Below are 26,424 nucleotides of genomic sequence, written 5' to 3'. Positions count from 1 at the left end.
GCCGTCACGTGACAATAATAAACTAAGGTTTATTTAATAATTATTAAATAATAAATATATTTATTAAGTAGCCCCAGTAAAGGTAAGCTAGGGCTTGTATAAGACTAGCTAAATATTAATTTTCTATAATACTAAACTAGTTATGCTTCTTAGAATCTTGATTTCCCCCTGACCTTTGGCTCGCTTACTAAGCAATGTCATTGCCTAATTGGGTAGAAACTTGGCGCTAGATGGGAGGCTTACCTAATTAGGCTAGCCTGTCACGTGCAACTGTCACGTGGGTACCTACTCACACTACTCATACTACTCATGAGTAGCTTGAGTAGAGTATGAGTAGAGTATGAGTAGCGCTATAATTGGTTGAGTAGAGTATGAGTAGGACCCACTACTCTACTCTACTCTACTCATTTGACACACTGCTGCTCCCCGCCCTCAAAAGGCGGGAATAATGGAGACTTTCTAGCATTCAGTCCATTCCGTTAAAACATTAGCACTTCCCACATATCTAACCTCATCGGAAGCAATCAGAAATGGCTTCGACTTTGGCTGAACAGTCAGCACAAAATCTCCTGCTGAATGAGAAGCTCTAGGTGAATGCATCACTTGAAGTCCACGTGACCAATAGCAATTGAGCGTACTCAAAGTTCTTTCCACTTTTCGATGCTCTGAAATTTTGTTGGCCTTGTGAGGTGCTGGGCTCGTCGTTGACGTGCTACTTATGGAAAGAGCTGGTTGACGAAATCGGACAATTTAGCGAGTTCTTTCTTTACTTTCCTTCTCTGCCCCTCACCATCTCTTCTTCAACCTATACACGATCTTTTTCCATCCCTACCGTCTCAGTCATCTCCAAAATACGATCTCCTGACATCATAAAGCCCCTCTGGAGGTGCTCACCTCATTGGGGCTTCCCTTTCTACCAATTCCAATCGTCACTGAGTGTTGCAGCTTTCTCCTTTGCCTAATCACACTATCATCCAGTGATTTGATCAGGATTACCTTTCCATCGACACTGCATCAAGTATTCGTAGAACCCGCTGGAAATATTTGTGTCCATCGCTGAAAACTGTGAAGGGGGAGAAAAACCAAGGTACGACCCTGACTCCGTGTTCCACATCGACGACGCTAACTATCATTCAGTCATCCAAAATGGCAGACCAGGAGCCAGAAAGTCAGATTGTACCTCTTGGCGTCGATTGTGATCTCGCTGTTCCATCTTCGCCACCAATTCCGGCCTCCATGCTTCCCCCGAACGCAGAGAATGGCAACTCAAGACCTCACACCGGGGATGAAGAGCCAGAGTCACAATTTCATGATCGTCAGCCTGAGAATTACGCATTCCTCATAGAGGATACACAGTTCGAGCCAGTCGAAAAAGATACACAACTCCATGAGAGTTGCACATCTCAAGTAGAAGAAACACAATTCGTGTCAATTGAAGGAGATACCCAAGCCTTTGACGAGACCAACTTCCCACTCGCCCAGCGAGATTCACAATTCCGCGAAGCATATACCCCAAAGCCATCACTCAATACAACTATTCAACCCCCCTCGGTGATATCACGCCCAAACTTAGGTGGCCTTGATGACCTAATGGCTGGCTTCACCTATAGCAAGGCTGACAAGCCTGAAAAGGGCAAGTTCAATCGACCACCTCTTCCAGTTCCAACCAAGCCACAGCGGGTGGCAGAGATGCCACCAGATGAAGACCAGCCGACTGGCAAGTTTTACCTTCAAATGCTCTAGTTATCAACTAATGTTGTTGACTCAGCTGCACCGGAGCCACCAACACCAAAAGTTGCCACATCCGTTCACCCATATCTATATTCTCGCCCTGCAACCCTCAATGAGCCATCACCAGTCAACAACATGGTGGCATCAAACGTCAGAATTGGTATTGACGTATTACCAAATATTACAACAGCTGCTGTTCAGCCAGATGCATCTTCACGCCATACAACTCAACTTGAACCATCGCATGTCAATATTATGGTAGGATCAAACACCAGAACTATCCGTAATGTAGATGGAAATCGTACTCAAGAGTCACCTCAACGGGAGCCTCCTCCGCCACCGGCGACTGTTTGTGATCCTCAGACTCCCGTTTCTGAAGCATCAGCAGTGAGACCAGCCCAAAAATCCTCAAATAAGTGAGTTGTGAGTTGCAAATATCTTCACTTCTGCTAACACACCTTAAGGAGCCATAAGCGAGTCAAGAAGCCATTCCTGAAGCCATTCCCAGAAGAAGCTGGTCCACCAAACAATCAGCAACGGCACGGCGGTATGACCAATGTGCTACAAATGGAATCTCCTCTCAGCCATACGAAACCAAGACCTGAAGCAATCTCTGCTGCAGTTCACGCAATGCCTGGTCAGATTGGACCTTTCAGTCCTAGGATAGATAACAAAAATGTAAGCGGTCCCTACTATTCTGCACCAGTTCGTGAGCCTTCGCTCCAAGACGCACCAAGAAGACTACACAACCCAACAGATTCAAATTCTCACGAGAAACAGGCTTTCCCGGCACCCGATAACAGGCGGGCCATAGCTCCATTTCCCCACCCAAACTCGGCTTGGAATACAAACGAGCAGATGATCTCAGCCAATACCAGTCGGCTCCCCGAGTCCACAGCTAATGAGTTACAACAGGGCAAGATTGAACAGCAATATCACGAGCCATTGCAAGTCACCGAGTCTGCCCATAGCTATTCAGATCATTCTGACGAGCCAAGAGTTCCTACAGAAATCAATGAACAACTAAACCATGATAAGCGCGATCTCTGGGAACTAGCCTCCAAGCTTCCTATCGACGAGGTTCTGCCAAATGCCCAGGAATTGACTCACATTTCCGGTTCCCAAGCAGCACACACCAGCGAAGTTGGCAATCACTATAGTGTTTCAATTGCCAACTGGGTCCCATCGCGAGCTAAATCGGAAGTTCCATCCCGGCCTCAATCCCGACGCAGCAACTGTGGGAAGCCCATGACGAGACCAATCCCCACTCAAGACTTGCGTCCTCAAGGTGTTCTTGAACCCATTACACAGCGAGGGACTCGTTTGTCAAAGGTTAAGAAGTCCAGTAATACACCAAACAACCCTATTCACTCAGAAGCTCCGGAAAAGGCCATGACCTCTGGACAAAGACAACAAAAGTCCCGCCCTTCGCTGAAGTTTTTCGAAGACTACAAGAACTTTCTTGCGAATGGCCAGGAGATGCTCGAGAACATGAAAGACTATGAGCAACAAAGCCAACTTTTAGAGGCCCAAAAGACTGAGATCAAGAAACTCCGAAATGCCAGCGATTCCGCCATCAAACAAGTCCAGGCACTAGAATCAGAGAAAGCTGATTTGACCGACAAGCTTAAGAAGTTTGCTGAACTTAGTTCCAAGTACAAGAAGCACATGAATGATGTTGTCAAAGCTCAAAAATATCTCAAGAGTCAGGCGAACGAGATCCAAAAGAGTGCGAACGAGGCAATAGAGAGTACTAAGCAAGCCGCGGAGACCCGTGCTGCCACCGAGGCCGCTCTGCAGAAGATTGAAATCGTGGTCAAGGATGCGAAGAGCTTCCGAGTGCCCGCGGAGAGTTATGCCCATGGTGAGCAAATTGCATCCTAGTATATGCAACTATTACTGACTGAAGACAGCATCCAAGCAGAACCGAGACCTTGAGGCCGGAAACCAACAGCTTCGGGAAGAAACCCAAAAGTTACGGGATGGAACCCAAAAGCTTCGAGATGAAAACGATAAGCTGAGACAGAATAACGCCAAGCTACAATTCGATTTTGGCGCAGGTTTGAACGCTCTGACGATTTCCTCCGTAGAGACAATCGCTGATATTTCTCTAGCCACGAAGAACTGTGAATTAGCTGAAGCTACTATCGAAAAGAGATTAATGGAATTGGCTCAAGCAAAGTATCAAGTTGAACTGCTCGAGAAATATCGAGGTGATTCGCAAGATTCACATAAAGTACTCGTGGAGCTCTTGAAAAAGACACCCAAAGAAGTAGCCGACGAACTTTCAAAGGAGAATGGCCCTTTAACAAAGATCTTGGACTTAGGGAAAGCAACTCAAGCCAGGTGAGCTTATTAAACGCTAATGCTTCATCCACTAACACCCTCAAAGAGTTGACGAAGTAGCGATTCTGGGCAGCGGTTTCAAAAACCAAGAGGCAGAACCTTCCGCTTCTCTGATCAAACTGATTGAAGACCTGTTCTCGAGGTAAGAAATGAATCCAGCCAACCACTTGTAGATGCTGATAACCTTCGTTTCCAGATTAGAAACTTCCATGCAAGCTTCCAACAACGGTGCAGCAACTCAACAGGAACCGAATATCAAGCTCCTGGACGATTTCAAGACAACGGTCAACCAACTACGTCTCGACAAGGAAAGTGAGCTACGACTTAACAACCGGATTTTCGAGCTCGGTCAGTCGAATGATACCTTGGTTGTTGAGAAAAATGCTCGAGAGCGTGAGATACAAGGACTCGCAAACCAAGTTGACGAGCTCAAACGAGATCTTGCTGACACTCGTGGTCAATTGAACTCCAAGAATGACGAGCTTGCAACAGCTTTAGCGGTTCCCAAGGAAGATCCTAGATTGAGAGCTCAGATTCAAGATCTGGAGACAGCGAATAACATTGTTATCGGCAAATTTGAAAGCTCCAATCAAGAGCAAGCTAAGCTAAAGGAAGAATTGGGTTCATTCCAAGAATTGGTACGCGGCAAAGACCAGAAAATCAAGGACTGGGAACAAAAACTGAATGACACTCAATCCCGGATCAGAAATTTGCAGGAAGAAAAAACCAAGTACTTAGCCAACAAACAGCAAGAGATCGAAAGGGCCTGCTCTGAAGAGCGCCAGAGGATCGCGAAGGCTGCAGAAGCATCGAAGGTAACAATGAAGATGAAGCTTGAGTCAGAAATCAATCACCTCGAGCAAAATGTTAAGGAGAAGGATGCCGAGCTAGCACTTGCGAAGGAGGAGTTGCATAAAGTTCAAGACGAGAGCGGTACCTACGTAAACACCGCTAACAAACTTCAACGGGAGTTGGCTCTCTACAAGGAGCAATTTGTTCAGCAAATTGCCCATCTCAAGCGCTTCGAGGAACAAAATCCAGGTCAGGAGGACTCCGACAGACTTGCAAACAATCTTCAAAGTGTCCGCAACGAGTGCGCGGAGCTTCGGAACCATTTGGAGTCCATTAGAAGCGACCATAGCCAAAACTTCGAGGCAGCACTGAGAGGTCAACAAGCTATCGAGGGAAATCTGCGTCAGATCGACGCGCTCGAGAACGAGAATGAGAGGTTGAAGGAGAGAAATGCCGAATTACAGAAGCGGGTCGAGGGCTTAAACGACGCATACAATCAGCAAAAGGCTCTTCAGGCTGGATACCGAGGTGACCAACTAACACCTTCTGAGCTCAAGGATATTGCATTCGCAATACCACAGGGAAAGCTTCGCCTGAGTCGGCAGACTCAGGATCACAGGCCTTCATCAACACACGCCCATAGCTTAGAGTCTGGTTCGACTCTGAAGAACCACAGAGTGCTAGACGGTCACAGAGTTGAAACTCCTGAGGAGGCTCTACGCAAGGCTGCGAAAGGCATTGGGTCACATAACCTTGGGTCTGGTTCTCAAGTCGGAAATGTTGCCCAGACTTCCTCAGAAAAAGTAGCCAACTATGTTGAAACACCGCAGATTCGAAATCAAGAGGTTCTCAATGAGCGAAGCACCAACTTCAACACCCCCAATGCTGATGGGCGCTCTATGCCTCATGCACAGCGCCAGGGCTCAGGCGCACGTCCATTGAAAGTCGCAGGCCGCAAGCATGGAAGATTCAGTCAGAGCAACGGGACAGGAGCTGTACCACATCATTTGAATCCTACAGACCCGCCTGCTCAAAGTTTTCAAGAAGCATATACTGGTAGCTCCTGTTTTGCTGATGCCACCGACATTCAGGGCTCGTCGGGCATTAAGCCATTCACAACCCTGGCCTCAAGCATTCCGACACCAAGCCCTTTCACCGATCTATCATCAATGATGGACCACTTAGAATCTACGCCGGATCAAGAACAACTCCAGGAGGGATACGCAAAGGCCAGAGGAAAGAAAGGCAGCATGGCAAGTGATAACGTTGCGGGGACTGGGGTACTTCAAACTTTTGTACAGCGCACAATGCGCTCCTTGGAGGAGCGTGATGTCGAGTTGGATGCCGTTCACAAGTCTCAAGTTCGCGTGAAGCCTCCATCGGCTGCAGAAGAAGCTCTCCGGCGACGCACAGTGCAGCCTTGCAAGCCCGCACTCAGGAAGCCGACGCTGAGCAACGACACTGTGTCTTCGTCTGAGCCCAGACCAGTTACTATCACCGAGCCATCCAAGATTTCTACTCATGCGGGAAGCAAGGCCGCGTCCCAAATCCAGAACGGGCATCGTGGATCCTACAACAGAGCTGTGAGTGGTGGCAAACCACAGACACCAAAGACTAAGAACCCATCCGCGGCGAGGGAGTCCACTCAGGGAACCTCAAATGGCGAAAAGGATTCTCCGAACATTCCTCCAGTGAAGAGAAACAGTCTCAAGAGGTCAGGATCATCAACTGCACAAACCCAAGCCGCACCAAAGCGAGTTCGAACTTCGAGGGGAAGCTCAATGGCCGGCCAGGTTGAGGTTCCGGATTCTCAAGGAACGCAGACTTTCTGAGTATCTGTACCAAACGACAGACTGCCATCAATCATCGTGCTCTCTTCAGCGCGACAAGGATAAGGAATACCAAGCATCACTTTTCGTTGTGGCTCACTTGAGCTTTCTATTTGCGCCATGGGCTATTTGCCGAGAATTTTGTTGAAGCAGAATCGTATTGCTCGAAATGGCTTATGAGACGTCAGGCTTGACGATGAAGCCAAGTATCGAAAATTGGTAGACTTGCTTGCGGAGATGAATGTTAATTTTGGGAGGGACATTTTGCTTTAGCTGTAACACACGAGGTGTTTGCTCTGAGTTCCCATCTACTTCGGGACAGCATACTTATACGAGATGTAGCAATTTCCTTGCAATAAGAGTCTCTTAGTCCCATAATTCTGCACCTGTTTGTCTTCCCGAACGCCATCCCATGCACGCTCCATAATATACACCTGTTCCAACGTAGAACCCACAAAATTGGAGGTGACTCTATAGACGCCACCGTGTCAGAATTACCGATGCACATGCTAAATTTGAACGGCGTCCCCCATAGTAAAATCTTTTCGTATGAGAAGTATCCCAAGTGTTACCGTCCACCACGCTTCTGTTCGAGGAAAAGGACCTTCTTTCGCACTATAAAGAGTCAAAATCAGTATAAAGCTCTCGACTTCTATTTGTCTCGTGACTCTTCAAGCCATCATTTGGGGTGCACACTGAGCAGTCAAACTCGCAACCAAGGCGCGTTGCAGCATCCGCTTCCAAAATATTGTTTTGACGTCCCATCAAGCTGCGAATCTTCTCACGAAGCTCCCCAGGCCAGAATTGACATATCAACGTATTTAGACGTACCGACGGGATCGTATTTCAGCATGCTCAAAGGTCTGTGTGTGCGCGGTCGTATGAGGGTCTTGTAGTATCCTGTCAGAGCCATGGAGACGAGGCGCACGGCGATTGTGCGGGACTTGGCTGTTGGAAGTGGTTAGTATTCATCTGAAGAGGAATTCCAGGGCGGGGTGAGAAGTGGTTACCTTTTTTCGCCATTGTGGAAAGGATTGGCTCAACGAGGGGGAATTGAAGGAGTGCTGAGCTTGGGTTGAAGTCGGATTTGCGAATCACGCCAAAGGAGATATTATTTATGCCTGAGGCTTCAATATCACGTGCGATTTTTGAAATGGGTTTGGGATGGGTTTGAGATTGAGTATTACGAATAAAGTAAAGAGGAAGAGATGATTTCTAAGTGGCCTATTTTGATGGAGCTTTGTTACCAAAAGGTGAAGTGGGACCTGCGTGTGGCTTTGAGCTGTTGCAGCGAGCTCAACGACGCTTGACCCCCTGAATTCCAAATCTCAAACACTGTTACAAGTAACAAGTACTAACAACATAGTAAGTTAACTAACACGGATGATTAGTCCCAGACCTGATGCTAATCTCCAGCTGTGTCTCCAAATGGTGTGAATGGAGCAACTCCAACTTACAACTCACATGTTCGTGGAAGACCGGGAGGATGATGTATGTCGACTTTCCGAATGACCTCTTGTTCAGACATTCCATTTCAACTAAACCTCTCCCAGGGCGACCCAACAACCTTTCCTTTCCCATCAAATTTCACGCCCTCCTCTCTCAACAACTTCCTCTTCTTCTCATCGTGCAACCCCTCTTTTCCATTCCGACCCCAACTACCATGGAAACCTCCCAATCCACCTCCACTTGCCAAGACTCTATGGCAAGGAACATGGGGTGCGAAAGGATTGTTTCTCAAGGCATTGCCAACAGCTCGAGGTGACGAAGATAGGTACTTTGAGATGGCGGCGTAGGTTGTGTATCTGCCTCGAGGAACTTGACATAAAACTGTGAGGACTTTCTTCTGGAAGGACGACTTTTCGGATAGAGCGATCTTCTTGAGCCATAGTGTGAAATCTTCCTTCTCTTTCTTGTCCAACGGCTTTTCGGGATGTTGACCTGATTTCGTCTGATCTGATGGTTCCCAGGCTCGAGGTGGCGATTTTTTCTTTTTCACCTCCTTCTCCCCATCATCCACTTCTCTCTTTCTCTTTGCAAAACTGACCCCGTCAATTTTACCACTCGCCTTCCCACTAGCCTTCTCCTCTTTGCCTCTCAACCTCAAACTCCGATTATCGAGCTCCACAAGATCGGCCTCTCCATCCAAGATCTTCCTTCCCAACTCAATGCTACTCTCCAGTTGTTCTCTGGACATATTCTTGTATGCAGGACTCTTGATCTTTTCCATCCAAGGTGTATCAATGCCAACCGTGGAGTCAAGGATGATGCGCGCAAAGCAGTGATCTACATGCACTGGCCATTTGAACTCGACGATGTCAGACAACAAGTTCTGGAACGCTCGACAGGGAACATGAGAAAGAGGGATTGAATTACTTCAGATGAAGTTTTGGATGTCGCTGCACCGGGAAGTGTTTTCTGGAACATCTCCTTCCACTCTTCTTGGAGCCGACCCAGCTCGGAGTCTGGTGGGGCCATAATTGGCTCTTGCGTGTGAATTTCAGACAGCATTCATGCGCTTCCACCTCCAGCTGTGTAAAGTGTTGATGTAATGTGCAGTGGCAAGGCAAGAAGGAGACCACGAAGGATGGAAGCTGAAGTTCGAGACGCGTCAAGCAAAGGGCGCGACGCGAGATTGTCTCGAAGTCATGAGGTCACCACTCGCTTAAACTCGCTTCGCAACCTCTCAAAGCTGCTCAAGGAACCAAAAGGAAAGTGCAAAAAAAGATGTGGTTGACGCTCAACCTAGGCTCAACACCCAAACCACGCGACAAGTGTAATCCAATGCCGCCACACCACGGTGAAGATCTCTCTGCAGAGTGAAGCCTCCCTCAAGAAATGTTCTTCATTGCTTAAGGTCCCACCAGCATCGCAAGTTACCTATGCGAGTGGGGAACCACCGCCATGTTCGAACTGGGCACTGTTGGTGGTGTTCTTGCGAACGTAATGGGTGGAGAAATCTGGGGTGTTGAAGTCTTCCACACTTATGACCATCACAGCCAAGTGAAAAATCGCTTATTTGAATCCATACTACCGAGTGAAAACAAGCACTAAAAAAAGAACCAGTAACGCACGTGACAGTTACAAGCGCCCGCTCCTTGAACAAATTAGAACTTCTAAATTTAGAAGACAAAAATAATTATCTCGGAGAATTTATTTCATGCATGAACAACACACTTCCAACACTGCTCTCCCTCTGGGTGTAAAGAGGTTTGTCATTAATCGATCGAACTATCAAAGAGCCAGCCGTGAGGCAAGAAATATAAGGAACTTTTTCCATCTTTGGTTTTCTTTCCAGTCCCATTTGCACATATTATAACAAGGTTCTTTCGTCAGCCAAACCCCAACCCTCGTCCTTCGCCCTCAATCCGCCGTCTCCATTCCACCGTTCCTGCCTTTCATCACAAACCCCTTCATGCCAAAACTCATGCCGCCCAAGAACAAGCTCAAAAAGAGGCTAAGAGCCAAAACAATGCGCCATCATATAATATAGGTCAAGGATAGTAAGAAGTAGAATACATCGAAGAATAGAATCTCAATACCCCTGAAATCAAAATCATAAATCGTAGCCTGAAAGCTGTTCCACGTGTCCCAGTCTTCACGTTCAAGAATGCAATAATCGACTCGAGACGTCGAGCGAAGAGAATAAAGGGTATCGAATGAATGAAACAGAATAAATATTGACGCCGGTTATTTGTATGCAAAGTTGTTGAGAATGAGAGGATGAAAGATGATTAGATCATCCCTCCCTCCATCTCCATTGCGGCCCTGACTTCTCGTGGATGCCTCTCAACTGTGGCCATAAGAGCACCGCTTGACATTTGCGGGGAGGTGTTGGAGTTCTTTGCAGGGCCCCAAGGTTGGATACTCTCGTATGGGCTGGTATCCTGTGCTTGTGGCGGGCTCTTGGGGGCACCTCGCTCCAGAAGTGGTGATGTATTTCTCCCACGACTGGCACTTCGAAGGCGCTCCGCAGCGCGAGAAAATCGCCCCGTGAGACTGTTGTCATTTTCACTGCGGCCACGGGTGTGACCACTACTCTGGCTGATTGAGGAGTTACGTGCTGGAAGCTGCTGTGGAAGGGTTTCGTCAATGGCCGTCATTGGGGCACTTGTGTTATTTACTTCCTCGTCCATCACAATCTCGATGAGGCCTGACGTTGTCGATACTCCGGAGATCATGGAGTGTGTGTTATCGCCATGACCATATAATGGTGCCAAAGGAGCTGGCGGCGGGGGAGGAGGCTTCGCTAAGTGTTGCAACTCTTTGAGAATCGGAGGTGCGGGTGGAGGAGGAGGGGGTGGCGGGGTGAGATTGTCGTTGTGGGGATTGATGGGCTGCGAGCTTGCTTCAATGGTCTCGTCGATGCCATGCATGATGGTAGGAGATGGAGCTGTATAAACTGGGCTGTTGTTTCGGATTTCGTAACCAAGGGTTCCAGGCTGACATTCTCCGGGAGTAATCTTTCTTGGGGAACCCAATGGACTTCGGACAGTCAAATCTTGTGTCTTCCTTCTGCTGCTAGGTGGCAGAGAGGCTTGAAAAGCTGGGTGCATTGGCAACCCAGCTGGAAGCGGATGCGGTGACATTGGTGGGTCATCTGGGATCGGAGCAGACGCTGACCGCGGAGGCGGTGGGACACGACGAGGGGATGCTTGATACGTTGTCTTTGGCAGTGGTGCGAGATTCTCAAATGCATTGTTGTAAGACATGGCATTCAAGCTACCCCAGGAAGGCGGCGGTTGACCAAGATCATATTTCTCCGGAATCTGGGGAACTTCTGGGATGTCTCTTCCATCAGGATCGTACTTTGGATGTCTCATGGCTCTTGGTGTTGCCGGTAAACCGATCTGTGCGGCAGCAGCTGCATTTGACTCCTTGAGATAAGATGAAGACGTCTGAAGAGGACCTGGTGAAGCCGTTTGGGGCCGTGAAGGAGGCTGCTGTCGTACAGCAGCACTAGATGGCAACTTTTGAGGAAACTCCGGAGGCTTGTATTGCGTTGGTGATAGAATCACAAGCTCCTCTGGATGCACGATGGGAGGGACCGAGGGTCGCCGAGCGAGTGACTTTCTCCTTTCCTCAAGCTCACGGGCAGCTTGTTCCTTCTTGAGTGTGCGCTCATCTTTTATTTGGGCGAGATCGCCAGCCTTGTTGTCTGAAAACGCTCGAGTATGAGGTGGACGCTCCCGCTTGCCATTGGGCGAGGTGTCCTTCCTAGCTTTGCTACTACCGCGCTCACCAGGCCGTACGCTAGTGGATCTGTCACGGCGTCTCCTATCGGGAGATACATCACGGACAGCACTCGATCCTCGTTCTCCACGCTCTCTGAGTCGGCTGGTACTTCGTTGCCGAGTCTTGACCCGAGCTGCGTGAACTTGCTTCAATTCTTCGTCATCAACTTCCTGGTAGAACTTCATCTGAGGAGACATTGGCAAAGGAGACGAGGGCGACCGCATTATAGAACCTTCGCGTCCTTTACTCCTGCCTCTTTTGGTGTCAATCATTGCAAGGCGAGTGTCCGGGCTAGGTCGGCGGCTAGCATTGCGGCTCGAGACACGACTTGAGGGCTTGACGGTGACTCGAGATTGACCGACAGGTTCAGGGGACGAGCGGCGGACCCTGCTAGAAGGCTTTGAGGACTTGGCCTTGACATGGCTCACTCTGGCTTCATCAGGTGATGTCATCCCTTCATCTCCATAGCCTGACGCACCAAGTTCTCTGAGGTCTTCTGGAGACATTGGAATGGGCGATGTTGGTGAGCGTTTTGCGGGTTTGACGTAGCGAGCTGCGGATCGTCCTCGGTCCTCTGAATTTTCTCGAGATTTGGCCTTTCGAGAGGCACTACGAGTTCGGCCTGACCTGTCGTGTCTATCACGGGTAGATTGTTTCTTCTGCTTCTCAGCATGGTAGTGTGCAGATTCCAAGCTGCTAATGAATTGATCCAGGCTTCTGCCAGTCACGACAGGACTTTCTCTGCCAATACTCTTGTAGCTCCGCTCACTATTGAGAGGGCTTCTGGCAACGCCTCCTGTGGATGACGAGCCGGTAGCGGATCGTGGGCCCCGTGTTTTTGACGATGTGACTGATGTATCTGGTGAAGTCGTCATGTAGTTGCCGCTAATGATTGCCTCGATAGGGGGCCAGGTAATTTGAAGACCATCAGGCTTGCGATCGCGAGAGCCGTTTCTTGTACGCGCATTCTGTTTGCCAGCTGTGAAAGACTCTGGGGACGGTGACGGGAGGGGATGGGTGATGTTTTGCCTTGCTTTCTGCATCATCGGGCTTGCTGTTGCAGCTCTTCCTGGTGGATTATGCGTAGGATGGTTGAGTAGCGTGGAGTCAGGGATCGATGAGTTTCGTTCATGAGCTTTACCTAGACGATTATTTTTCTCCTTGTCCGATCCAGAATCCACTGGGGTAGGCAATTTCGCTGAATTCAGTTTTCTATGGGGAATGACGTCGGTGGGCATTTCGCCGATAGAAGGAAGTCTATGCCGGGTGAAGCCACCAGGTGTCGCGGTTCGAGCAGATTGAGGGGTGTTATAGGCACTGCGAGGACCTGGTCTGAGGAACGCAGTATGGACATGGTCGCTACCTGAAGGTGAAAGAGCCGATTCAGCGATAGGTGTTACGCCTCCACCACCGATAGGAGTCCGATCATCTTCGCCGAATCCGAAAAACTTGGACTTTCCGGCCTTATCACCGAAAGAGGTGATGAGCTTTAAAGCAGAGGTTTTAGCAATGCTACGTTGAGGACCTCTGGATCCTGGCGAGGACAACGGCGGACTCAAGATTTCCGGAATGCTTTGGCTTTGAAGCTGAGAAAACGTAGCAGCTTGGGCGGTAGGTGAAACCCAAGGCTCAGAAGATTCAGAGCCTGTGCAGGAGAAACACCTTATAGCTAACTGCTGTTGGCTATGTTGCACAGCCCACTCCCCCCACTTCCGGATCAATTCGGCTTGCCTTTGCCAGTCGGACGGGAAAACCAGACAGGTCAAGATCAAGGCCTCCATGTATCTTTTGTGCGATACGTAGATCTCAATGGCATCGTTTTGGTCTCCCATACCGATCATGATGGTTGCAGCAGTGTGAACATCTCCTTTCTCGAGCAATCGTTGCACATAGGCTCGAGCAACCTTTGCCTGTGAGGCATGACCACCGATTCCACTCAAAGCCAGAAGCATCCAGTCCGACGATGTCATAGATTGTGAGCTTGAGGCCATGATATCAGTATCAATATCTCCCAGCCATTTAGCCAGAAGCACTCGGGTTGGTGACCCTAACGGATGTCGAGTCATTTCGTCCTGGATCAATGCTTCTGCCTCGCCGTTCCAGCCGAAAATGGTGCTGAGCATCTGCCGGCGCAGATCATGGTTTGTGAGGTGCGTATTATCCAAGACTTGTGGGTGGCGGTAAGGGATGTCTGTCAGCCTTGCCTTGGTAAATTTGAATAGGTCCACAATTTTGGCGTCGTCCGGACTTCGTAAAACCTCCTGTTTTAAGCGAGATCCTCTTGGACGAGATCTATTCGATGCATTGGACGCAGAGCTGAGACTACTCATGGAGAGGCTGTCCCGACTTGAAACAAAGGAGGGCTCTCGACCAGAATGGACCGAGGAACCGATCGACATTGTGGTCCCATCACTGAGGCCACGTGACATCGCAGAAGAGTGCTTCCTGTGTTCGTAGTGCTGTCGCGACCCCGCGGAGGACCGCGAAGTTGTCGACGCAAGGCTCCTGGAAGACACTGGGCTGAGGGTGTCAGAGCGATCGATCTCTTGCCTCTCGTGCTCAAGTTTGTCCATTTCTCTCGCAATTCTAGCAAGAGGAGACATATGATCCTCATCGCTCTCGGATATACTTTCGATATTGATCGGCACTGTAGTGTCCGCACCGCCTGTAGCCGCCGTGGAAGTCTGCTTCTTCTGCTCCTCGATGGAAACGGGTGGCGAGGGGGGGAATAGATTGGTTGGATGCTGTACATTCGCCACCAACTGAGGAGGCGAATTTAGGTCGAACTGCTGTAATGAGTTGCTGTGCCCTAATGTGAAGAGGGTCGCGCCGGGGCCGTAAACGGCAAGACCCCTGACGTGTTCAAGAGTTGGAACAGCCTCATAGGTAACATGCTTTGTCCGTACATCCCAGGACACTGTTTCGCTATTGTTGAGGCTGTGTCAGCGAAAGTTCTTGCTAAGCGCGCGCGTTGATTCATGCAAGTGTGAAAGGAGCGATCACGTACCCCTCAGAAAATTGCAGTATGCGACCATTTTTTGACCACCCCAACCAATTCGGACCAGTCGAATAATTCTCTGTCCGTTTCAAGACCCTCACGATTTTTGCTGTGTCGGAACTGGTGGGCGATTTTGCAATGCTCCAAACTCGGAGGTCTCCGTCATTCGTCTGCGTTGCCAACATATCTGATTTCTGGCGTGATGAGGAGGCATGCCACGCTAGTGTTACGATTGGAGAGGGTCCTCTTGAGGTGGTCAGATTGTGGAGAATTGTAAATCTTGGCTGCAGTGCCGCAATAAGGAGAGATCCATTGGAAAACCTAGCAGGCAATTAGTACAAGGATTTGAATGAAAAGACTTGTCAGATACCCAAGGGCATATGTTCTACAGTCCGCTGCCGGGGCTAAAGCGGTAATCGGTATTTGATCTATTGTTCTCGCAGAAATGTGCTCTGATGTTGTCGGCTCGAACAAAATCACATTTCCTTGGGCATTTCCTGTAGACAAATTGAGCATTGAGAGAGATTCAAAGGGATTTTCAATCTTACCAAAAGCAACATTTCCATTCCGCATCCAGGCTGCCACAGTGAGGTTTTCATAAGAGGCAAACCTTGCCAGTTCGTCTCCCGTCATACAATCCCACACAATGGCGGTCTGCCCAACATCGTAGCTCACAACTAAACGTCCAGCACCTCTTTCGCTGACTGTATCCACTGCTAGTAACTGAATCTCCTCCGTATGCCTGGAAAACCGCCGTTCGATTGTCAATGTATCATGATGTGCGCAGACAACCGAATTGCCTTGCGCATATAAGAACATCGAGGCCGTAGCAGCACATGGATCAAAATCGCGCGTGATCTCTGTCGGGGGAGAAGGCATTATTTCCGATAGCGTAGCTAATCTTGATTTCCCCTTTGAAGAGTGCCCAGAGCTCATCGATAGTGATCGATGCCTCGACAACTGTCCGGCGGATCTGGCAGACATGTCGACAATGATGACCTCGTTCTCGTTATCTACATACGAACAGCGGAATCGTTAGTCGGATGGTCGCATACGTGCATGTTCCAAAAGGGTAGCTACAGAAATTCCACCGGGACCTGTGCTCTGGACACCCCGATCTGATTTCTATACTGGATAATGGGAAGATCACTTACACGATTCTGAGGCCTCCTACCGCCCCACGAGCGGTTGTGTCCTGTCGTACAGGGCAGATCACAGTCCACGCCCAATTCTTCTCAGTTATCACATGGAGTTCCCGGATGCCCAACGTCGGTTTTATATCTGGGAGTGCCGGTGGAGGGCTTGCGCCTGTCGTGCCACCGTGAACAGCCGTAATGCGTGCCTGTGTGCACCTTTTTTCTATCTCTGTACAATGCTCGAGAGGAAGGAAGGAGAGGAACGTTGGAGTACAACAGAGGAGAATAATTGCACTAGCACGGGACCTCGTGGAAGTTACGGGACAAGGACCAAGTCGAACGGTTGTCGCCTCGTGGGCGTCTGGACCCAACAGAAACGCAAGCAATAAGAGTTTGGCGCTTGTGTTGGGGGCCAAGGGAGCCAAACGAAGATCCCACACGTTTATGGAGGAAAAGACTGGAGGAGCGGTCTCAAGGGACGGTATATGGCTTCATCAGTCCGACGACGTTTGTAAGAGCAAGGCGCCTAATGGGAGTGCTACGAGCTGTCAGTGGACGATCCGGAGACACAATTAGATACGCATCTCCAGCCGAAGCATGGGATCTTGAGCGGATGCAGTCCGGCTTATCTTGATGCACCGACTCACAGCTCGAGAAGCCAGGATGAGAGCAGCCACTGCATACCGCTTAAGGAGACCCTGGCGGAGGCCACGACTAACAAAAGCCTAGCATGGCGAGAGCCATGCGGAGTGGCTCAAGTGCAATGCGAGATGGGCTGAGAACCCATCAGGGCAATGGAGTGCTGAGCAAGTAACCATGCTCGGCACATTATTGGGACTCGACATTGAGTCTCTGCTCGTCACACGCGGAGCTCGCTCACGAAGAGGGAAAGTGGAAAAGATGGACAGACGAATGGCGGGGGCTGGGGAGAATTGGCCGTCGCCAGTGTCGGCGAGGCTGGCAGCGTGATGTGAGAGGGTATTTGGCATCCAAGGGCTGGCAGAAGGTGCAAGGAACAGCTCGAGGTCGACAGCATTCTGCGTTCTCGGACGTCGATTTTGGCGCGAGGTGTGCAGAGGTTGAAGGGTCGTGGAGCCAGTCAAAAGCGCTCACGACTAGCGGCGTTCTTGCAGAAAGGAACATCTGCGCCCCCATTCGCTGGTGGCAACAACAACGCATGCAGGAGGAATCACCGACCTAGCCAACCACCATGGGAGACGGAGTTGCTGCAGGGATCAGGAGGGCATTTGCGGTCGAGTCGCGGGCTAACAAAGGACCCCAAAAGTACTAAAGCCAGGGCTCAGCGTCAACAAAGCCATTGTGAGTGGTAATCCGATGTCGACATATATCTGGCCCGTCCCGCGAACAACAACCGCGAGCTCGAGCTCCGCATCGTTCCACGCTGTCGAGCTGACGAAAACTAAACGGCTCTGCGAACAACGTTCAGATGCGCTCACATATTGGAGACGCCTGCGTCCTGTTCCGGTGTGATACGGCCTCGGAGGCGTTCAGCGCCCTCCACACTGGAGATGAGGGGTTCCAGGCTGTGGCGTTCACAAATCCTCCATGCTCAAGCCCCCACAGCTTGATAATCCCACAGTCAGACCGCGAGCCGGTGCCCAATACTTAGAACTTGTCAATAATTGAGTGACCAGAGTCCTTGCTGCCAGGTGGTGCTGCATGAAACTCTCGGCCGTTGTGATCAGGTCGAGGAGAGGGGCCGTGGGGCCCTGTTCGAATCTCGATATTGCTCGCTCTTATGCCTCTCGGATATGCCCCGGTCTTTATCGTTATCTGGGGGTGGTATGGATGCTCGTGCTCATGCTTGCAACATCTCGGGATGTGCGACATAGCCTGCACGAAAGTCATAGCTCGAAGCCGAAGATCCTCTGCTGGCCACCACAAAGGCCATGGCGGGGTAGCTCTGGTGGTGTTTCGTCCCACGAAACAGCACTCTGTACCACGACAATGAGCAGGACCGTGTTTCTCATTAATTAGCTGCGCACCTGTAGAATGCCTGCAACAGAAATGTACCTGCTTTTTCTCTTCCCCAACCACGGCGGGAGTCCACATCTCCAGCACGAGTGAGACCGGAGAGTGGCTCGTCCCACGTTACCTGCAAATGTGGCGTTTGCTTCTTCGAGAAGGGAAGCCCGTGTCTGCAACGTGAGGCACATATAAAATGTTGGGAGTGCAACCAATGAGAAAAATCGGCGGCGGGAATTTCTGGATTCGTGCCAATCATCGAGCGCGTCTGAAGTTCTTTTTTGAAGCGCATTGATCTTTTGATCTCTGGAAGCGCTTGCGCTACTTCTGCCCCGCTCCGCTTCACGACCGCTACGGGGGAAACCTTACTTACCTTCGTCTCCCGCAAGCGGCCCGTCCGTCCGCACAAGCACTCCCTTGCCAACCTTCAACCACCACTTTCACGATCGCCCATGTCAGCAAGTCGCCAAGTCACTTGCATGTCATATGACATTTCTCGTTTTATTTTCATCGGACATCACCGAGTCGATATTTGAAAGCTGCAAAACTACTCTATTAAGAGAAGATAGGGCTAAGTTAACTTCATCACACCCCCTCCTCCGTCCCAGTGCGACTGGACGAGACCGACGCAAATCTTGGGATGCCTGATCCCCCATGCCCCGGCAGCCCGCCTTGTGCCTTGCCCTCGTCGTTGCACCCCGGGTCGCAAAACGTTGTAATGTGACGCCAGCAAACATGCCAAACAAGTGACCAACACTAACTCGTAATGTTCAACAGCCGACGGCTTCACCGCTGCGCATTATCCACCCATTCCAAATCAAGATGAGCCATCAATGCCTGAACAATCATTTCATTCCCAACACCAAAATTGGACTTGACCACCAGGACCTCTGCTTCGCCGCCAACAATCGACAACGATACCCCAGACGATGAGATGAGATGGCTTGCTCCGCTCTCGATACTGTATCGATAAGGTCGAAGTAATTTCGCGAGGAGCGGAGCAGCCGACGGCAAGCTCAACACAGGTCACTTTCATGCTCGTGCTTCATCGACCACGTTCCATATCCATCCCCGCTTTGATGTTCTCTCGGGCAGGCAAACTATCTTCCTTGACCTTAACAGAACGCCCGTGAATATCACAGCGATCGTCCTTGCAGGCGATGATATCTGCATTTGGAAGTCAGGGAGATGCGCAATTTGGTCATTGCTCACATGGCCGAACTTACCATATTAGGTTTGCGATTTAAACTTCCACTCACTGACGACCGTCCTTCTCATTCCACGACCTCCAAGATGGGGCTCATGTGAGTCTTACTGCCACTCCTCGACTTCTTCGAACTTGTGCTCTTCCGACGTCTTCGCTCCTTCTTCGTCTTCTCTTGCGCCATCAACTCTCGCATCAAAGACCCGTTGTCCACCACAATGTCGCACATTCTCGACGGTGATGCTGGAGACCGGCTCGAGTATGGTGTTGCGGGAGGCGTGCAGTCTCTATCGGCATCGTCGAACACAAGAGGGAAGAGCTCCTCGTCAGAGATGATGAAGGAGCTTGAGGCTTCGTCCCCGTGACTGGAGTTCGAGGACAAGGAAGCTCGGCGTGGCCAGGAAGGAAACGCGCACGATGGAGACTGCGGTCTCGAGCTTGATGAAGATGGGATCTCCATGGGTGACGTGGAGTAGCTGGTTGATGGCGGTGAAGGTGAGTATGAAAAATACATGATTTTCTCGGTGCGGGCCCGGTCTCTTCTAGTAGTAGAAATGCAGGTCTGACGCGATCCGAATGCGTTTGCGTGTTGTGATGCTACGTGTAAGGAGGTGTAACAATAAGTCTCCCGTAAGATGCACAGCAACGGCGACGGAGGACACGAATTTAGAATCCTTGGAGTTGCAGAGGGGAAATTCAGGGATTTCAGGATTTGGCGATCTTTTTGTTTGTTTGCCAGGAGGCGGCACCGATGTGAATCATGATTCATATATGTGCAGCCTGGACCTAGACGCGGCGGTGATATTGGGGGCGCGTTGGAAAAGCACTCTGGCGGTGACGGCCGAGCTCAAACCAAAATCCCACACACCCACTCAGGACTGGACTTCGAAGTGCGAGCCCCCCCGAGAGCGCAAACACGAGCCGCCCCTCCACCATTCAGAGCGAACCGGTTCAGCACCGGACTCTTGACCGCCATTGCCCGGAACGTCGATGTCCATCCGCGCTTCTGTGCGCAGCCCACCCGCAACTGACGTTGTACCAATGGGATGTGAAGAATCCAGTTTTGACCGCTGTTTGAGGTTGTGCCCCTTTTCACTGGCTGAAGGCCCCCGTGCACTTTTGCTCTGCTCGCGTCCATCCCGGATGCTTCCTGTGGACTGCCGCGGGTTCTGGAAGGCCTATCCGCGAGGTGGCTCCGTACATCGTGCCCGTGTGGAGGCCTGAACTTCCTGAAGAACGGTAAAATGCCCCTAGGCCTCCGAGAGTGCATCTCTCAAAGAGTCAACGTCTAGTCATGGCGATTCTGCGGAGCCTACGTATGATCCATGATTCCGTATCGTAAGACAAACATCCAGGTCTTCGAAAACGAACATCCCATTTCCCATCCCTAGACCAGTTTCATGCTCCCAAGTCTGGACGTGGAGTCCGGATTGTTGTTTTTGTTGGCAATGTTGGCATGCTTGAGTAGCGGCAATATTCGTTTTGGGGGGGCTCCCAAGGGTGTCTGATCTCCACGTTTCTTTCTTCCGTGGGGTTGTGCCACCAAAGGTGGGAGATTCAGAGGGGGGGTTCCGAGTCTTGACGGGGGGCTCAGGTCCAGAGCGCCAGGAGCCTGAGTCTCACTCTCACTGCCTAGCCCCCACTTCCCCCACGACTCACAGTAATGCCCATTGCGAACACCGGAGTCTCGAAATACTCTCTCGAAAAAACCAAATACGAATGATCGCCAATATCACATTCCTGCTGCCTGTACTCCGTCTTCGAAGGCGTGGGGAATACGGGATTCGCAATCAACTCCTGTTCCAGGATATTAAGGGGCAAAGGATGTGACTGGTATCTGTTTGCCTCCCTTGGGCGAAATCCGGGTCTCTGATCGAGGCGGAGCAATGCGATGAATCTCCCTTGTGCGAATAGGACGCTCAACGCTCTCGGAAACTGACCAGTTACTTTTGGCGGCGCCTGAGGCCTGGCTCACCCCCTTTCCAGCTCCTCCTATGAACCCCTCGCCTCGCGCACCGAGGCAAGGCGATGTGACGTGTGGGTGGTGATATGTCGATGATGGGATTTGGAAGACGTGTCGAATAGAATTCCAGTTGTTTGCGCGGACGATGACAGAGGATGACTGACTTCTCTGTGATGAGTTGGCTTGGGCGAACCACGACGTTGAGTTGCTATGCCGGGCGGCTTTGGGCAAACCTCGCCTAGGTCTCGACATGATTGCCATGATCGGTCCCAACCGCCCGCCCGCGACGCGCCGCCCCGGATTTTGAAAGCGCTTCGTTGAAGCGATACGCAGGCTCGTCGTCACACCAAGAAGGGGAGGTCGACGATTTCCCTCACCCTTTTCACCCCTTTCCCAGCACGTGACTTGATCACATGATAATGAGTTACCCTGAGGCTGCTCCGGGAAAGCCGGCAGGGTTGGAGCCGACATTCCTACCATTCGCTCTTCCTTTCGCAACTCCTTTCGCAATTTTGTCCCTCAGCCGAGTCAGATCCCAAAACTGATACTTCACGTACAAAGTCAGCCAATTATATAATCCTTATGTGATCGGACGGAATCGCCCTGTGGCAGAGAAGCCATCTCCGATGCTCTGTCCACTAACCCAGAATCGAAAATTGATTATCGAAAATTGATTTCATTGCCGCTGATTGTTCGTTGTTGAAAGGAGTGTCGAGGGTATGGCAGGAGATCAAAAGGAAAGAGGACAAGATCTCGGGTAATGGAAAAAGGGGCGGTGAATCTGCTTGTTTTGTCTCAGAGCTCCTCTGGATTGGGTGGTCAGTCAGGTGACTTTGCCAAGTGGATTCTCCCGTTGCCTTTTGAATATTGAGATTAACATCCCGCCGAAACCTTAGAAGGATGAGATGGAAATTTCAGTCTCATATATTACTCGCGCCTCGTGTTTGCACACCTGCTCTCCCCATTGCTCAATAACGCTCATCCTCGAGCTCATCCTTCACGAGTGATGTCCGCGCTCCTCACAGGACGAGAAACTCATATCGATCTTCAAAATCTAGAGCTGAAAATGAAGTACTCGACTTCAACCTGTCTGGCCTAGGCAACGATAATGACAAGGCTGTCATTCCACCACATCGCCAAAGTCAACCCAGGGATCACGTATATCCACACTAATCCTGGAATCGTGAAGATAAGTTTTATGCGGTATTTGCCGTGGTATATGAGGATTGTAAGTCATGCAGGTTATACGGTGTTGAGTTCGTGCCTGACGGAGGTTGAAAAGAGTGGGGACAGGCACTTGGAGAAGGGTTTTGTGGAACGGTGTCCTTCTGCGGGTGATATGGAGGGTGCAGGGTATTAGGGGCAAAAGGGTGCTTATACGTTGTGTAGTAAGGGGCAGGCGGTGGATGAGAAAGAGGTTGTGGTGACGATGGTGGATGAATGCTATCATGAAAAGGTTTGGGAACATACTTTGAAGCTCTTTGATGATATGAGGAGAAGTGGGAGGACGGCATGAAGATAGATTTAAGTATTTCAAAGAGTAATTCGTCGTACTTGAAACTCAAATTTGAATTATTCCAATCCTTGTGGAAGTAACTCGAGCTCGAAGCAGACATAAGGGCGAGGGTAGAGTATCACAAAATGTGGGTGGGTATCTTCAATTGTCTTGCAAACAGAGCTGAAGTAGCAGACAAACTTGTTGCTCTTCGTCGGTTAAGGCTCATTACTCCTAAGGAGGTAATTCAGCTCCTGAAGACTCAACTCGGCTGAGCACAGCAACGCCCTCCACATGTCCCGTTTGTGGGAAAAAATCAAACCCTCTCAAAGATTCAATCTTGTATCTCGCACCTCCATCCCCCATGCCTCGGACCAGAACACCCACGTCTCTCGCTTGTGTGTGAACATTGCAACTAACATAAACCACTCTCTTTGGCCCGAATCTCAGTAGCTGCTTCAAGAAAATATCATCGCATCCTTTCCTTGGCGGATCAATGACTACAACAGTCTCGTCCTTCGGGTATGTGACAGACTTGAACAACTCAGGGGCATCTGCAGCAATGAACGTGCATTGAGATGTTGGTAGCTTATTCAATATTGCGTTCTCTCGGGCGGATGTTATTGAGGCACCTGAAATATCAATGCCAGTGGAGGAAGTGAACAGGGAGGACAAAGTGATTGTGAAGAGACCGGATCCAGAGTAAGCATCGATCAGATACTTGATTTGAGGATCTATCGAGAATGGTGCGGGTGATAAGATGTGCTCGCGGATATATTGAGTGAACACAGGGAGGATTGAGTTGTTGTTCTGGAAGAAGGATCCGGCAATATTAGTGAAGACAAAATCATTAATGTATTCAGTCGATGTTGCGTTATTGTCCATTATGCAAGATTTGAAGTCTGTATAGTTCGGGCCAGTGACTTTGATGGTGTCCGGGATGGATTTGGAGGCTTTCTCGTCGTCATTTTGGACCCTCAGTGTACTTTCGCGCAACAGAATCGTTGCTCCTTTCTTGTACTTGTCCAGTTCTTTAGCCACTCTTGATCTCTCACTTTTCATTCCCATTCTGACAGCATCGGTACCAATGGGGCAGTCCTCAATATCCAATGTTCTTTTCAATCCCTTTCCCATAAATCCAATATTTGGGACCTCCGTGAAATAATTTCTCGCCCCCTTCATCTTATCGTGCTTGCTGATATACCCCGGGGGGCCATCGAAATGGGGTGTAAGCTTTGTGCGATACCCATACTGCAACGGACTTCCTATGGTATCCTCGATGATGGGCACAAGCTCAGGTGGTAGCTGTGAAAAGTTCTTGTAAGCCTTCTCAACTATTGTCTTCTTGTGCTTAAGCTGCGTGGGGTAATCCAGCATCTGAAACTGACAGCCTGAGCAGGTGCTGAAGTATTTGCAGTTGATGCGATTGTCATCTCGAAGTGGTCCTGCCTGGACCACTGATACGAAATCTGCTTGGGAATAATGCTCATCTTCAAAATGTCTGACCACTTTTGCTCTAACGATATCGCCTGGTGCGGAGAAAGGGACGACGTAGATTTGGTTCGAGGAGCCATGTAAACCAAGACCATCTCCGGTAGAGGAGATCTCAACAACCTTAACATCGATCTCTGTGAAGGGTTCCGGGAGTGTGACCACGCCATCGGTAGTAGCAGTTTCTTCAATTCCCCGTGCAAGGCCCCCGGGCTCTTGAGGAGCAGGGTCGTCCGTATTATTAGCTTTGTCTTTGAGTGTTGTCGAGTTCCCGGTGTTCGAGAGCTTTTGAGCCGCGAACAATGCCTGTACATCAGCAAGCAAGACCTCATCGTTGGATCCTTCCTTCACACGCTTCTCCTTCCGAGTTCTCTGCCTCTTCGAGCCTCGTCCGCCTTGGAATTGTCTCTTCCTTGTGTCCTGACCTCGAGGTCCTCGACCACCACTTTGGTCCTGAGGTGGTTCCATAGGCTCCATCGCGCGGAAGTTGAAGTGTCGAATGCAGGATTTTGATGTGAGATTTGGGGGTTTTAAAAATCTAGAAACTCGTCTGGGCCATTGCAACATCGAAAATCGACACGGGGAAAGGCGCTGATGAAGAGAGGAGGAGACCTTGGTCGTGGCTGAATCCGATTTTGTTGCTTCTCGAACTTTTTTTTGGCCGGAGCTCGCGGTGTTCCCAGCCGACTTCTAGCGTCAAATTTTAGCGGGGAATTCAATAACAGGGGGGGCCCTAAGGCTTTCTAGGCTTTCTCGACGCTGGAAATCCTTACCTCGTTATCACAGTCGAGGGACTGGCAGTTTCTTCATTTGATGGGACTCATCATGTGCATACAGTTGTGTTTTCCAAAGCAATCTTTTGCATGCGGGGGAGCACTTTGAAATCGGTACCTAAGTCGATTTCACAGTTGCATGTTGAGTTTCTGAAGAATTATAAAGCTTGGTACTGATTCCATGCAGAAATACCCCACTGCTGTTCTTTCTACACAGGTACCTATGTATCATGCTAATAAAATTCACCCTTCCAGCGGCATTTTTGAGTCCGAAAACAGCATGCAATTCCAACCCAAGACCTTCAAACATTTCCTCTCGCCTCCCTAATCAATGTACTCCTTCCAGCTCTCCAATGATGGGCTTCAAGATTTCGGGAAGGATTTTTGACGCGTCCCCTTGAAATAGGAAATCATCATCCCTCAGGTTACTGGCAGCTCCCAGTTCCCCATCCAATCCGTCCATGTTGATCACAGCAACCTTTGCCCCCTTGCTTGTTGCTTCACTAACATACCCTGCGGCTGGCCAGACAGTGGCTGTAGTCCCAATCACTAATATCAAGTCTATCTTGTCCTTCTCGATCCACTCACTGACTTCGTCCAGAGTGTCTTCAGGTAGGTCCTCACCAAACCAAACAACGCCGGGTCGTAGTAGGCCTGCTTTGCAATCTGGGCAGTGTGGAAGATCATCGGGGTTGATGGTTGTGGTATCGACATTTGGATCCTCATATGCGGCGCGGGCTTGCTCTGTATTCTCAGCCGGTGCAAGACGGGAATCTTCTTCGGAGTCGATGGCGAGAAGGGGATGAAACGGATCGTCGTAGTTGTTCAGTTCGATGCGATCGCAGTCGAAGCATTTAATGTCGAACAGACTGCCGTGAAGGAGTTTGAGTTGCTCTCGAGGATGGCCTGCGCGTTGAGAGAGGCCTGTGATGGATAATCAGTCAATAGAGGCCTTAAATAAGAAATTAAAAGTCAAAACTGCATTTGTTTGTAATGAAAAAGGGGGTTGATGAAAGTGACCATCACATGACCCATAACTGAACGGTTGAGAATTCTTACCATCCACATTCTGCGTAAGGGTGATAAAGTCATCCGGCATTTCCTTGGACAGTTCTGTCAGAGCATAGTGTCCAGCGTTCGGCTTTGCTTGCAATGCCTTATGTCTTCTGTACGAGTAGAAGAGCCACACCAATCCCGGGTCTTGCTCAAAAGCCTCTGGAGTCGCAAGAGATGTTGCTTGATGATTCCGCCACATCCCACCAGCTCCTCGAAATGTTCCAAGACCAGATGCTGCTGAGAGACCTGCTCCACACAAAGCCATAATCCGTTTCGAGGACTTCAGAACCTCGTGAAACTCGGAGACATCGGTGATGGGTCCGTGAATGGAAGCCATGGGACCTGTGCGTGACAATCCTCGGTGAGAAATTCCTCGATGGAATTTTGGA

The 26,424-nt window shown here is 49.9% G+C and overlaps 10 protein-coding genes across 10 annotated transcripts; 2 read left to right on the top strand and 8 right to left on the bottom strand.

The window, feature by feature from the left end:
- Positions 1–812: 812 nt before the first annotated feature.
- On the top strand, positions 813–6,950 carry K444DRAFT_110860 (uncharacterized protein). The gene is made up of 9 exons (XM_024870319.1): positions 813–1,087; positions 1,138–1,717; positions 1,769–2,147; positions 2,196–2,409; positions 2,512–3,595; positions 3,645–3,791; positions 3,846–4,077; positions 4,124–4,219; positions 4,274–6,950. The coding sequence occupies exons 2-9, from the start codon at positions 1,147–1,149 to the stop codon at positions 6,699–6,701; spliced, it is 5,151 nt and encodes a 1,716-aa protein (XP_024731587.1). The 5' UTR covers positions 813–1,087; positions 1,138–1,146; the 3' UTR covers positions 6,702–6,950.
- Positions 6,932–7,757, bottom strand: K444DRAFT_618042 (39S ribosomal protein-like protein L33). The gene is made up of 3 exons (XM_024881244.1): positions 7,709–7,757; positions 7,530–7,646; positions 6,932–7,313 (listed from the first exon to the last, which is right to left on the bottom strand). The coding sequence occupies exons 1-3, from the start codon at positions 7,719–7,721 to the stop codon at positions 7,267–7,269; spliced, it is 177 nt and encodes a 58-aa protein (XP_024731586.1). The 5' UTR covers positions 7,722–7,757; the 3' UTR covers positions 6,932–7,266.
- Positions 7,758–7,859: 102 nt separating this feature from the next.
- Positions 7,860–9,284, bottom strand: K444DRAFT_569838 (DNA binding methylated-DNA--cysteine S-methyltransferase). Its single transcript, XM_024877247.1, has 2 exons — positions 9,075–9,284; positions 7,860–9,006 (listed from the first exon to the last, which is right to left on the bottom strand). The coding sequence occupies exons 1-2, from the start codon at positions 9,207–9,209 to the stop codon at positions 8,233–8,235; spliced, it is 909 nt and encodes a 302-aa protein (XP_024731585.1). The 5' UTR covers positions 9,210–9,284; the 3' UTR covers positions 7,860–8,232.
- A 1,148-nt stretch (positions 9,285–10,432) lies between these two features.
- On the bottom strand, positions 10,433–15,915 carry K444DRAFT_539203 (uncharacterized protein; the record flags this gene model as incomplete). Its single annotated transcript, XM_024875603.1, has 4 exons — positions 10,433–14,858; positions 14,941–15,252; positions 15,302–15,428; positions 15,480–15,915. 4 exons carry the CDS (start codon positions 15,913–15,915, stop codon positions 10,433–10,435), a joined length of 5,301 nt encoding a protein of 1,766 aa, XP_024731584.1.
- A 239-nt stretch (positions 15,916–16,154) lies between these two features.
- On the top strand, positions 16,155–16,745 carry K444DRAFT_110759 (uncharacterized protein). The gene has a single exon (XM_024870318.1). It carries the CDS (start codon positions 16,266–16,268, stop codon positions 16,641–16,643), a length of 378 nt encoding a protein of 125 aa, XP_024731583.1. The 5' UTR covers positions 16,155–16,265; the 3' UTR covers positions 16,644–16,745.
- Positions 16,746–17,414: 669 nt separating this feature from the next.
- On the bottom strand, positions 17,415–18,118 carry K444DRAFT_618039 (uncharacterized protein). The gene has a single exon (XM_024881243.1). It carries the CDS (start codon positions 17,934–17,936, stop codon positions 17,694–17,696), a length of 243 nt encoding a protein of 80 aa, XP_024731582.1. The 5' UTR covers positions 17,937–18,118; the 3' UTR covers positions 17,415–17,693.
- Positions 18,119–19,012: 894 nt separating this feature from the next.
- K444DRAFT_110598 (uncharacterized protein) lies at positions 19,013–20,136 on the bottom strand. The gene is made up of 2 exons (XM_024870316.1): positions 19,313–20,136; positions 19,013–19,220 (listed from the first exon to the last, which is right to left on the bottom strand). The coding sequence occupies exon 1, from the start codon at positions 20,024–20,026 to the stop codon at positions 19,328–19,330; it is 699 nt and encodes a 232-aa protein (XP_024731581.1). The 5' UTR covers positions 20,027–20,136; the 3' UTR covers positions 19,013–19,220; positions 19,313–19,327.
- Positions 20,137–20,774: 638 nt separating this feature from the next.
- K444DRAFT_110689 (uncharacterized protein) lies at positions 20,775–22,058 on the bottom strand. The gene has a single exon (XM_024870317.1). It carries the CDS (start codon positions 21,698–21,700, stop codon positions 21,068–21,070), a length of 633 nt encoding a protein of 210 aa, XP_024731580.1. The 5' UTR covers positions 21,701–22,058; the 3' UTR covers positions 20,775–21,067.
- Positions 22,059–22,841: 783 nt separating this feature from the next.
- On the bottom strand, positions 22,842–24,845 carry K444DRAFT_618035 (tRNAmethyltransferas-like protein). The gene has a single exon (XM_024881242.1). The coding sequence runs from the start codon at positions 24,681–24,683 to the stop codon at positions 22,950–22,952; it is 1,734 nt and encodes a 577-aa protein (XP_024731579.1). The 5' UTR covers positions 24,684–24,845; the 3' UTR covers positions 22,842–22,949.
- A 462-nt stretch (positions 24,846–25,307) lies between these two features.
- On the bottom strand, positions 25,308–26,372 carry K444DRAFT_539153 (putative SIR2 family histone deacetylase; the record flags this gene model as incomplete). Its single annotated transcript, XM_024875599.1, has 2 exons — positions 25,308–25,903; positions 26,039–26,372. 2 exons carry the CDS (start codon positions 26,370–26,372, stop codon positions 25,308–25,310), a joined length of 930 nt encoding a protein of 309 aa, XP_024731578.1.
- Positions 26,373–26,424: the final 52 nt, after the last annotated feature.

Source organism: Hyaloscypha bicolor (assembly GCF_002865645.1).
Source record: "Hyaloscypha bicolor E unplaced genomic scaffold K444scaffold_129, whole genome shotgun sequence".
Classification (NCBI taxonomy): domain Eukaryota; kingdom Fungi; phylum Ascomycota; class Leotiomycetes; order Helotiales; family Hyaloscyphaceae; genus Hyaloscypha; species Hyaloscypha bicolor.
The sequence above is the reverse complement of the archived record's forward strand: the minus strand, read 5'-3'. Positions and strand labels throughout refer to the sequence as shown.

Bases quoted from the DNA above. Each gene is read 5' to 3' on its own strand.
- K444DRAFT_110689 (XM_024870317.1), bottom strand. From the start codon at position 21,700: ATGGTAGGAATGTCGGCTCCAACCCTGCCGGCTTTCCCGGAGCAGCCT.
- K444DRAFT_110759 (XM_024870318.1), top strand. From the start codon at position 16,266: ATGCGTGCCTGTGTGCACCTTTTTTCTATCTCTGTACAATGCTCGAGA.
- K444DRAFT_110598 (XM_024870316.1), bottom strand. From the start codon at position 20,026: ATGAATCATGATTCACATCGGTGCCGCCTCCTGGCAAACAAACAAAAA.
- K444DRAFT_569838 (XM_024877247.1), bottom strand. From the start codon at position 9,209: ATGCTGTCTGAAATTCACACGCAAGAGCCAATTATGGCCCCACCAGAC. The intron at 9,007-9,074 runs GTAATTCAATCC...GACATCGTCGAG, and splicing joins CATCCAAAACTTCATCTGAA to TTCAAATGGCCAGTGCATGT.
- K444DRAFT_618039 (XM_024881243.1), bottom strand. From the start codon at position 17,936: ATGACTTTCGTGCAGGCTATGTCGCACATCCCGAGATGTTGCAAGCAT.
- K444DRAFT_618035 (XM_024881242.1), bottom strand. From the start codon at position 24,683: ATGGAGCCTATGGAACCACCTCAGGACCAAAGTGGTGGTCGAGGACCT.
- K444DRAFT_110860 (XM_024870319.1), top strand. From the start codon at position 1,147: ATGGCAGACCAGGAGCCAGAAAGTCAGATTGTACCTCTTGGCGTCGAT. The intron at 2,148-2,195 runs GTGAGTTGTGAG...ACACACCTTAAG, and splicing joins GCCCAAAAATCCTCAAATAA to GAGCCATAAGCGAGTCAAGA. The intron at 2,410-2,511 runs GTAAGCGGTCCC...CACGAGAAACAG, and splicing joins CTAGGATAGATAACAAAAAT to GCTTTCCCGGCACCCGATAA.
- K444DRAFT_618042 (XM_024881244.1), bottom strand. The intron at 7,314-7,529 runs GTACGTCTAAAT...GACTCTTTATAG, and splicing joins GCTGAAATACGATCCCGTCG to TGCGAAAGAAGGTCCTTTTC.